Raw genomic sequence first — 12,713 nt, 5'->3', positions numbered from 1 at the left:
CTTTAGTATGTTCCTAGGGATTGTACCCAGGTGAGGCGGGTTGCTACAGTAATATCTAGTCCATTCTCTTGAAAAGCATTGCTGCAAAAGACAATGATAAGTTATTCTTGAGAAATATATCAATTGTTAGAAATTTCTAACAGAAAGCAACTCCAAACCACAGCTCAGATTTCCTCATGTTTCCATCAAATTACTTAGTCAATAATTTTGTGCAGGAAAACAATAACAACAAACCCTTGAAAGAAAAAAAAATTAAAAGAGAGCCTTGCTCAGTTCAGGTTCATTTCTAGGACTGTATTTCCATCAATGGAGCTAAGAGACTGATAAAGACAGAAGATTATGAGCATGGAAATGATAGATTTTCTGAGTGAAACAAGTGACCTCTTCTCTTTCTCTTCAGACCAGCATGGGCGCCATCAAATTCGAGATTCCTGAATCCATATATAGTATGTTTCATCATCGTGGCAGTGGTGGTGATCCTGGCAGTGATCGTAGGTCTACTTATTCACTTTTTAGCTTTTAGTAAGTATCAGAGACTATTACTTTTCAGACTAAATAATTAAATATACTTTCAGATTAAAAATTTGATCTCTCTTGTTACTACTTTATTTCTTAATACAAAGTGATCTTAGAATGCTTCTCTGCTTTCATATCTATATTTCCTCTCAATAAGCATTTTATCTCTTCTCCTTTTGGATCTTTTTAAATATACAAATAATACATCTTTAGTATATCAAACATTGCTACCCATGCAAGAACCATTCTAGACAAAGAAAAAAAGAAACTCATCATACTTTTCTGATGTTAAAATTTGGTTCATTTTGGTTTTTTGTTAATACCATGATTGCCTTCCTCATTTAACCTCTTAATAAAATCATAAAACTTAAATATTGTAATGAACCTTACTTAAGTTTCACCAGCTAAAATTTGTATATACCTAAGAATTTATTAATTCACACTCCATCTCTTAAAATCAGATTTTTGTAAGCAAAACAGATATGAAGACCAGTAGATGAATTTGCAGTTGAGAAGTAGAAAGGGGTAATGCCAAACTTTAAAAAAGATTCTGTGCTTTTTTTCATTTGTTTCTCTCTTTTTAACATTTTTATATCACCAATAAGATTAAAAAACATGGACTAGAAAAATAATAAAAGAAATACACATAGTTTATTCATTCACAAATACCTTTCCTTAAAATCTTGATGAATATTCTTTCAGATGCTTTCACATATAAAATGTGTCAAGTTTTACTATGCAATAGCAAGCATCATAATCTTTTTTCACTTAAGTATTTCTTTGTGGTTATTTATTTTTATTTTAGACATAATTATGATAAATCATTTAAATACTGTGCATGAATGTACCAAGTGGCATGTGTCTGGAGAGAAAAAGAGAGAACATAATTTATCATATATCCTAATGTAAACAGGTCAAAGTTCTTAGCTATACAAAGGCTGAAAAATTCACAATGATGCAATAAAATTACCAAACTAGAGAAAAATAATATTAATATGGTATAATTTTACATGATCAAATATAAAGACTATAGCTAAATTTTGCTTTTGACTATATTTTGCTATCAAATCACCTGGAGTTAACTATCAGTAAGAATAATTACAGAAGAAGGAAAAAGACATCAAGTTTCAAATTATATTAATTGAATTTCACTCCTAATGAGATTCTCTTATAACATTGGAACACAAAGAGGAGGTACTTTAGTGAATCCTGTTTAAATAATGTCCCAGTAATCACTTAAAATGTCAAAATGACTTGTCCCTCAGTTACAAAGACCACCCTCTCCATAGGATCTCCAACTCTTTCCTCAAACACTTCTCTGCATAAGTTATGTACATAAATGATAAAAATAAAGCACCAATTTTTTTCTAAGAAAGGTTATTTTGGGTTATGTCCATATTCATGATGTTTCTGAGTTGTGTACAGGTGTGTTTTAGGGATCTTGGTCTTACACAGCCAAATATATATTCTGGAAGATCCTTTTTGATGAAAACAGCCCAGAGTGGATTACCAGATTAGATATGCTGTCAGAAGATTTATTGTATATTTATTTTATTATTTCTATTTATTTTCTGTCTAGAAGATTTATTTTTCAAAAAAAAGTAAGTCAAATCACTAATTCCATTAAGTAATTTTATTTGAAATAATTTTTTAAAAATTTTTTTAGTTGTAGATGGACACAGCACCTTTTTTTATTTTATTTACGTTTATGTGGTGCTGAGGATCAAACCCAGTGCTTCAATATGTGCTAGGAGAGCATTCTACCATTAAGACACAACTTCAGATCCTTGACATAACTTTTAAACTATTCAGTTATTTGAATTCTTCCATAGAAATAAATGAATAGTATATTAAAATATTTAATATTTCTTAAATGAATAAACCACAAAGCTCCCTAAGTTATAGTAAGAATGAAAACCATAGCACTCTGAACAATTTTTTTAATATAGCAACTAATTTATCTATAATGTCACCTTTATTAAATGCTCAATTCCTCCTTTCTATTTTTATTTATTTATTTTTATGTGGTGCTGAGGATTGAACCCAGGCCCTCGCATGTGCTCGGTGAGCACTCTACTGCTGAAGCACAACCCCAGCCCAGCACTTTGAACAATTTTTAATGTCTCAAATAATAATTGTACTATGATATTAATATAGCTTTCACAGTTCTAGCTTTGCCAATCTTTATAAATATTGAAAGAAAACAATTTTACTGTAGGTACATATATATATTAAATATATAGTTTTCTATCTTTCAAGTAAAGCAAATTTTAATTGTATAATATAACTTCCCATAATCCTGAATAAAATGAAGATTCAACTACTTGAATACTTATGTGAGATTAATCCTTTTTTTCTTTCTTTTTCAGATCAAAAAGCTTGCTTTTACCATAGCAGTTTTCAAATACTAAACGTTGAATATAGTGATCAGTTAAGTTCACCAGCTACACAGGAATGTAGGAGTTTGAGTGAAAAGATTGAATCTATGGTATGTGGATATTGTCTTTATTCCGTTGTACTATTATCATTAATAAACCTAACATTTTAAGGTATATTTCAATTGCTTGATTCTCTGCATATTTTCCTCTCTTGAATGGTGAAAGACGTGTTTATCTATGCTTTCTCCAAGTTAAATTGCTAATATGCTGGTTCTAATCACATTTTCTTAAGTCATGAGTGACATATCATCTATAACAGTTTCTCATGATTTTCCCTGATTTTGAAAAGTGGTCAGGTATTTGGTAGAAAGTCCCACGATTTGGGTTTTCTGCTATTTTTTTTTTCCATACGGTGGGATTCTGGGTTTTGGGTAGGGAGATTATGGACACAAAGTGTCATTTTCATTACCTAATATTGAAGGCATTCATTATTACTAAATTGATTTAGCACTGTCGACCTTGATTACTGGCTGAGGTGGTATTGGTCAAGTTTGCACAGTATAGTTATTCCTCCCATTTCCATATTATACTCTTTTTAGCAAGTAGCCCACATGTAAGGAGTGGAGGACAGAAGAGTTATGCTTTGAATATCTGAAGAATATTTGAAATTTTTCTGTTTATCTGTTCTTCTCCTATATGTAATTAAAATATTTATTTTAATATCTGTGTTGGATTCTGGAAGTTCCCAAGTTTATACCCCCACCAGCAGATAAATATCAAGTATGCTTATTTCCCCACAGTATTAATACCAGTGTTATAAATTATTTTAATAATAGTTAGTTCAACAAGTGAGAAATTATATTTCATAATTATTTTAGTTTTCATTTATTTGATTACCAGAGATTTAATCTGTTTCTATATACTAATAAATTATTTTTATAATTTTGTTTGTGAATTACTGATTATAACCTTGTCCAATTTTAATAGAGCCCTTGTTTTTTAATATGAACTAGAACAAACTTTTTGACTATTAAAATTTGTCTGTCATTCATGTTACACGTATTTCTATAATTTTCAGTCTTGTTTATAAGGTAGAGCTTATTATGCCAAGTAGAAGATTGAATTTTCATATGACCCAAATTATCGATCATCTTTATAATTTTTCTCTTTTGTGCCAAGAATGACTTTCTCCACCCTAAATATTTTTTAAGAATTCATTTATGTTTTCTTTCTGTACCTTATTATTTCAGCTATTAAAATTTATCTTTGATTCATTGGAATTTTTAAGGTAGAGATTCAACTTCCCCCCACAAATAACTAGATGATGGTCCCAAAACAATGTGTTGCATAGAGCAACTAATTTATCTATAATGTCACCTTTATCAAATGTTCAATTCCTCCTTTCTTTTTTCTGTACTCTACTCTTTTCCACTGATTAGTTTTTGGCTGACCTAGTACTAGATTATTTAGAGTACTGTGGCTTGATAATACATTTAATATTTCAAAATTTCTCTTGAAATTCAAAGGTCATACCATTTTCCAATGGTAACATGAGTGTCACAATTATCCTTGTCCCATAGATAATGTGGTAACAATGAGTTGTATAGTAGTCTTTATTCTATTATATTGAGCAATTTGCTCCTCTTTCTTATTCTGTTTATTCAATTAGTAAAATAAAATAGTTGCTAGATGATTTTTACTGTATATTCCCATTGAAAAAGTCTATGATTTTGTGATTTTTTATGAGAGATATGCATGTCACTCATTCACCTATTTTTCTTACCCTGCCTCTCTCACCATTCCTTCTCTATACCCTTTTTTGTTCATCATCTTCTTAACCACCATTAAATGGTAAAATTCCTCAAGGGTTTGATTTACACTCTCCCCTCCTCTCACACTATATTCTACCTTTAGATTATCTAATCCCTGTTCATTACTTTAAAATTTATATACAAATGACTTACTTTATCTACAGCCTAGACTTTTATCTGCTCTTCAGAGCTTTGCACCAAATTTCTAGGTTGCTCTCTTTCCATGGTTATTTCAAAACACCTCAAATATATTTTGCCCCAAATCAAATTTCTAATGATTCCACTCCATCCTAAACTTTTCCAACAATCCCTTTTACAATTAATTATAATGCTTTTTATTCTGTTATCTCAACCTGAAACCTAGGATTCATCCTTAAAACACTTCAATCATTCCAAATAACCCACCCATCACCATGAAGAAAAACCTTTGAAAACGTGCCTAGCACTGTACCCATCATTAGGTGACAGGGTATTCTTTTGCTATGCTGGAATTATGTGAAGTATGCTATCTATAAAAAGTCTCAAGCACACATAAAAAATGAGAAATAATTAAAATATCATGTTTCAAGGATTTTGAACATATTTTTTAAAAATATATGAAATATAACATATTTCATTTGATTTGCAAGAATAACTAATTAGTAATAGAGAAAATGGAAAGCCTGATGCTTAATTTCAACAACCATTGTATGATGGGTGAGAATGACAACTTAGGGTCATGGTTTATTAAGTTCTGGCAGTCATAAATGTCATACATTTGGACCACATTAACTATGTGGAAATGTTTTCAGCACTTAAAATCAAAAATTAAATGTAAACTCTAATCAGATCTTCGAATCATTTTTATAAACCCTGTCCAGTAATATCATAACCATAAAAATATTATCTTTAAAAGTGGAATTAAATACCTATTTTTTATAAGTTACCCTCTATTATTTCTAACTTTATGTTTTATAAAGTACATTGTTCATAATACATTATTATTACATGTATATAATTTAAAAATTTATATTGTACAAATGCTTTGGCAATTCATGGATAAAATGTTTTACCCATAGGAGTGCATGATTAAAATATTATGTTTTGAACATGAGGTGTCCTCCTGAATCTCCTTTGAACACAGGAATATTCAGAGGTAAAATGACTAGATTATAAGAGCTGTAAATTAATCAGTCCATTCTAGTTTGAATTGACTGATGAGGTGACAACTATAGTCAGGTGGGTAGTCAGATGGACATGGCTGGAGGAGATGGATTGATGGAAGTGTGCCCTGGAAGGGTGCAACTTTCCTGCAGCCCCATCCCCCTGCTCTCTCTCTCTACTTCCTCACCTCACCATGAGATAAGTATCTTTCCTCAGTTGGGTCCTTTGCACTGTGATGCGCTGTCTCTCCTTGCCCCATAGAAATGGAGTCAGCCATCTATGGGCTGAATCCTCTGTAACCATGAATCCCAAATAAATTTTCTACCTCTAAGTTGTTCTTGTCAGGTGTTTTGGTTACAGCAATGATAAAGCTAACCAAGAGGATGAGGCAGGAGGATCGCAGATTCAAAGCCAGCATCAGCAACTTAATGAGGCTATAAGAAACCTAGTGAGACCCTATCTCAAAATTAAAAAAAATAAAAATAAAAATGACTGGGAATATGGCTCAGTGATTAAGTGACCCTGAGTTCAATCCCTGGCACACACACACACAAAAACACAAAAACTGAAACTAGTAGAGTAATAGATCATATAACCATATAACAATATATCTTCCATCTTTTCCTTGAAAACAAGATTTCTAGATCTTCTGATTAAAGTTTAAAATAAGTAAGTAGAAAGTAAATAAGATCGCAAAAACATTATTACTATTATTCAGCTTGTAAGCAACACGAAAAACTATAAGTATCAAGTAACAAAGCTTGGAAGAGGGTGATTTATCTGACACATTTACAGTTTTTTTTTTCTCTCTGAAGATGAAAAACGTGCCAAAAATCTGTATGTAGTTTTCCCCCTTTACATGACCTGCTCTGCTAACAAATTTAATGATATTCACTTTGTTAGAATTTACTTAATCCATAACTAACTAATCCTTATTGACTAAGAATATTACTGAGGTTGAGGATTCTAGACTACCTTAGAATAGTATTATCACCCTCAATCAGGAAGAAAATATAAAACAGGTCTTCCTTTTTTCATTGTTTATTTGGTTTTTTCCCAATGTAATAAAAAAGGTCAATAATATAGGTTACAAAATCAAATGAGTGTGGAAAGTAATTCATTTGAATAGATTAATACATTTGGAAGGAGGGAAAATGTACAAAGATTGAATGTCAAGCTTACTAAAAGTAGATACAATAGTCTCTGTGAGTTGCAACAGTCCAACTGTATATACATAAATCATTTTTACTTTTGACTACATTCCCTTTCCAGATGGAGAAACTGAAAGGAAAAAAAAATAGTTACTCATTTCATTAAAGTTCTTTAGCAAGCTAAATCAAACTGTTTTCATCTATTGCCCTTTCTACTATTCCACTGGTATACTTTTCAAGTATCAACTCATTGATTTTCTAGCAATCATTTAATAAGTTCCAAAGATAAAGTCAATAACAAAATTTTCATCCACTCTGTGAAATACGTAATCTCATCTCTTCCTTTGTTTGGACATTCATGTCAACCAACTAATGGATTTTTAATGTTTATTATCTTAAGCATCACTAAATGTCTTATAATGTTTTCCATACAATGAACATGTCAAAATTAAAGTGGATCTTTTACACTTTAATCCAGTAGAAACTTGCCTGTGCAATGTCCAATTATGAATTAAAATATAACAATAAGAAATATTTGTTTAAATTTTAGCTATTGCTTCAGCTTTATTTCAGTTTTTTATATTCATTAAAGTCAAGTAAAATTAAATTTAAATCCTTTTATTAAAGTACCACCTGTAATATACCACTTTACTAAAAATATTAAAATACATCCTTCTATTTAGATAACTGGAATATAAAGCAAAGAATGGCATCAATAGTTAATTCTAGGTGATAGAGTTTGGAGTGATTTTTGTTTTTTTTTTTCTTACTGCTTGTTAGTATTACTTGAATTTTAAAAAAGGAACTTGAATTATTTTAATAAAGTCAATCATTTCATTGTTCTTAAGAATATTCAAGGTCTCTTTGAGAAAAAAATTATCTTTTTAAACAACTGATTGGTCTGATATCAATCCACTGATAGGAATGGATTCAAAGTAAGATACATTGTGATATAATAGAAGTTGCATAAACTTTTGAAGAGGTGGCTTCAAATTCTGGCTAAATGTAATATTCAGCATACTACTTAATTCTCCCATCTTTACATTTTCATGTCCATTTCCATCAGGGTACTACTCACAGTACAAGCTTAAGTAATCCACTCTCCATTATAAAACTACAGCTGATCCTGCAACATAGTAGAACTATATCAGTTATAGTAGCACTCTTCCTTGACTGTAAGGCTAAATTTTATATTCCAAGACAGCTCATCATTTCTAGGACTGAGCAATGACTCAGGGAAATAGTTATGATTAGGTCAAAAGATTACCAAATAATGCTAAAAATAACCTCTTGAGCTTAGTCATAAATCAGAAATGACAAGAAAAAGACTGTCCTTTGCTTCTTTTCCCATTCTGTTAAGGCTTTCCATTGCTACTCATTTAATCTGCTTTAATCTAGTTTTATCCATTTTAGAAATAGCTGTTGGGTATCACACATGGTAACTTGTACGAGTGAACTTCTCTAGTGTTAATTTGCCTGTTACACCAATACCCTTAGAAACATCTGCCAAGTCCCTTAGAGAAGATAATGCTAAGTGAAGTCAGCCAATCCCAAAAAAAAAAAAAAAACAAATACCAAATGTTTTCTCTGATATAAGGAGGTTGACCCATAGTGGTATTGGGAGGAATAGATGAATTCTAGATAGGGAAGAGGGGTGGGAGGGAAAGAGAGGGAACATGGGATTAGCAAGGATGGTGGAATGTGATGGACATCATTATACAAAGTACATGTATGAAGACTTGAATTGGGTGTCAACATACTTTATATACAAAGATACAAAAATTGAGGTATATATGTGTATTAAGAATTGTAATGCAAAAAAAAAAGAATAGCATTACCTTAGATTAGGTAAAGGGAAGTGAAGGAGGGGAAGGCAGGGAATGTGGGGATAAGAAAAATAGTAGAATGAAAGAGATATTATTACTTTATGCATGTATGTGACTGTATGACCAATGTGATTCTACAATATGTATATACTCAGAAAAATGAGAAATTATATTCCATCTATGTATAATATATCAAAGTATATAAGTGCATTCTACTGTCATATATAACTAATTAAAACAAATAAAAAAATTTAAAAATTCAAAAAAAGGAACATTTGCCAAGTCACAAAACAAGCTCTCATAAAGTAAAATATCTGATGCAATTTGGATGAGGTCTAGTAAAGACACATGCTGTCACTATCATCTCTGCTTAATAGAGGAAGAAAAGCACAATACATTAAAAGGTTATAGAGCCTGCCTGAATCAATCCCATGCTTTTGTGATTAAACTGAAGTAAACTCAATTGAAAATTTAGGCCTCTATTCCTCATTAACTTAAGTCCTACAATGAAGGTTGGGAGAAAAGAAAGAAAGAAATGTAATTATAGAAAGTATTTTTTTCCTTGTATTTCTACAGATTGCTAAAACATTGCGAGAGTCAAATTTAAGAAATCAGTTCATGAGAGCTCATGTTGTCAAACTGAGGTGAGTGAAACTATAACAAAAACTATATAAGCATAAATGAAACTTGTCACATTTGACTTTTATTCATACCACAGATAATAAATGGCATGCTCATGAAGTTTTACTGTAACAGTATGAAAATAGAATCCTGGACAACTTTTAAAAATTTCAAAAATATCTTATATGGCTTATTTGGCTACTAATATGAGTGCCAAATGACTTCAGTTCTTAATGGAGAAGGAAGAAAAGATGCAGGGAAACTTGGAATAAAGGTACTATAATAGAGTCATCTGAATCCAGATGGCATTTACAATGCAGTCTACGTAAAATATGTCTCCTGGAGGTGCATACTGCTTCAGTTCTGTGTATATTCATCCAAAATCAGGATATGATAACCAATATCAGAAGTGGCTTTTTAATTTTATCTGGCTGGAATGCTATAATAAAAGGATGTTGCAGCCAAATCCATGACATTTCTGTCATGGACTAATACGAGCAGGAGTATGTGTGCTAGGTTTTTACAGTTCCTGTCTTAGTTAAATATGTACATGTCCATGTGATATTATTAGGTTGATCCTCTCCTCCAACTAATATAGTCACCCTGATTGACTGACCCTACCCAAAACATCTTAAATGTACACATTACTCAGTCCTTCAAATAATATACAAAAGTTCTTTATAGGCAGAGAAATTATACTGTTCTTCTCAAGAACTCATTTATAAAAATTAAACACATAGCTCTAGGTATTTTGGAAAATACCCTTCCCACAGACTGCTCCTACTTCTTTAACTCCTGGGAGTTAAAAGCCTGTGGGAGGGGCTGGGGATGTGGCTCATGTGGTAGCGCGCTCGCCTGGCACGCGTGCGGCCCGGGTTCGATCCTCAGCACCACGTACAAACAAAGATGTTGTGTCTGCCAAGTACTAAAAATAAATATTAAAATTCTCTCTCTCCCTCTCTCTCTCCCTCTTTCTTTAAAAAAAAAAAAGTCTGTGGGAAGGGTATTCTCCAAAAGCATAATCATTTCACTGCATATTCACCTTAGTACATTTGTAAAAGCATCTGTACCAGTTATTAATGCTCAACTGTTTAAGCCCTCAAAACTTATATGACTAAATCAACCATGTGAATTTCCTCTCCTTTGTTAATTTCACACTTACTATTCAATCTACTGCAGTTTTGTTCTTGATGACACCACAGAATACACACTGCTTTTGCCAAGTTCAACAAAGACAGCCAAAGTACAAAATACAAATAAACCATATTAGCACTCCTCTTGCACCTCTCAACAGTATTTGGCACTGCTGCCTATCCATAATGTCATCCCTTGGTTCCTATGACCCTACACAGCCTCGATTCTCCTCTTACTTCTCTAGCTGCTCCTCAATTTCCTTTGCCACCTCTTGTCCTTTCTCTGTACATTCCTCAAATATTATTGATCAGCAGGCTATACTGTGAGCCATGCCTCTTCTCAGTTCACATTCTCTCTTTTCAATGGCTTTATCACCAACTATGTTTATTTGCCTCAAAGTTCTATCTCTGGGCCAGTCCTCTTTCATCTCTAGACACACCGAGTCATCTCTTGATACTATAACATGAATATCTTACAGACAACTCAACTTTAATATATCTAAACCTGAACCTATCATCACTCCTCAGATATGCAATTCTTCTAGCGTTGCCTATCTCCATCGATGACATCACCATCAACCTAGTTGCTCAAGAAAGAAATCAAGGACTCATCTTTAATTCCTACCTCTCTCTTAAACCCACACATCTCATCATTTAATCCTTAAAAGTTCTATTTCCTGACTATCTCTCAGATCTGTAACTCTTCTTCAAATACACTTCTATCATCCATTTTACTCCTGGAGTATGAGGTACCTCCAACCCTACAATCTTACTCCACTCCACACTCCATGTAACAGAGAGAAAGATTTTTTAAAACAAAAATTCAAACATCCTATACCCAGAGTTAAAGCCCTCCCAATGGCAACTCTTCACCCATATTATATATGAGATTTTATACATATAAATATAACTATATATATACACATTTTATATCTATATTAAAGATATATGTATTCTTTATATGTATGGACATATCAATTTATAGTATATGTAATATATATGCATCCTGATACATACATATATGTGAGATATACAAACACACATATATGTGAGATAAACACACACATATGTTATATACATACATTTCAAGAAGTTTATTAAACCTTCCTTTATCTGACTTCTTTTCTCATCTCCATATCCAGGGATGTCTTTCATTACTCTTCTTGTTCTTTATTCACTGGCCCCACTAAACTTCTTTCAGTTCTTCACTTTTGCTAACCTCTAGATCTTTCTAAAATCTGTCTTCCTGTACCTGAAACTTTAATGCATACATATTCCCCTTCACACACACACCACTTTATCTTCTGCTTTAAAATACAGTATGTTGATAGAAAATTTGGAATAAAATAATACCAAAAACTCAGGAAACAATTGCCATTGAAAAATTTATTATTCACAGTTTCCAAGAGGAATGGACATGCCATACTTGATTGAGGGTTGGAAGGGCATATGGGAAGCAGAGGTCAGTCAGGAGGCAGAGGAGAGAGGAGCAATAGTAAGCAAAAGCCTCTGCTAAGGTTTCTGAATGAAGGAACGGTGAGGTAGGATAATCAGGTTTAAGACTGGCCAGTTTGAGCAGGGAAAGATGGTGTGCACCTGTAATTCCAGCAGCTCAGGAGGCTAAAGTAGTAGGATGGCAGGTTCAAAGCCAGCCTCAGAAACTTAAGCAACTTAATGAGATTCTGTCCAAAAGTTAAAAATTAAAAAATAAGGGCTAAGGATGTGGCTCAGTGGTTAAGTGCCCTGGTTCGATCCCTGGTACAAAGCAGACACACACACACACACACACACACACACACACACACACACCAGATGTGATATTCATCATTAAGAAAAATAAAGGATAAGGAGATAAGGATTAGAGATAGACAGGAAGGTTGGTTTTTGTTGTTGTTGTTTGCTTTATTTTTATATGTTTGTTTTTAATAGGAGATGAACAGGAAAGTCTTCTCTGACAAAGATAAGCATTGCAAATATAAGGGGGAAAAAGGCATTCCAGGCAAAGAAACTAGCAAGTACTTGATGTGAGAACGTGTATGAGGTTATCAACAAACAGAAAGGATTGTGGCTATTATGGAATAAATAGGAGCAAGGTGTAGGAGATGATCACCATCAGAGATCTAACCAAAGACAA

At 32.4% G+C, this 12,713-nt stretch overlaps 1 protein-coding gene across 1 annotated transcript in view; it reads left to right on the top strand.

Annotated features, from left to right (window-relative positions):
* Nucleotides 1–392: 392 nt before the first annotated feature.
* LOC143405650 (transmembrane protease serine 11D-like) overlaps nt 393–12,713 on the top strand; it is a gene marked incomplete at its 5' end in the record, with an annotated part of 32,821 nt that continues 20,500 nt past the window's right edge. Inside the window, 3 exons of the mRNA XM_076864024.1 lie at nt 393–522; nt 2,886–3,004; nt 9,402–9,469. Coding sequence (XP_076720139.1) covers nt 393–522; nt 2,886–3,004; nt 9,402–9,469 — 317 coding nt within the window. The remainder of the gene's footprint in view (nt 523–2,885; nt 3,005–9,401; nt 9,470–12,713) is intronic.

The sequence above is a fragment of the Callospermophilus lateralis genome, chromosome 8 (genome assembly GCF_048772815.1).
Source record: "Callospermophilus lateralis isolate mCalLat2 chromosome 8, mCalLat2.hap1, whole genome shotgun sequence".
Lineage (NCBI taxonomy): Eukaryota > Metazoa > Chordata > Mammalia > Rodentia > Sciuridae > Callospermophilus > Callospermophilus lateralis.
Note: the sequence above shows the minus strand (reverse complement) of the source record. Positions and strands in the feature narration are given on the sequence as shown.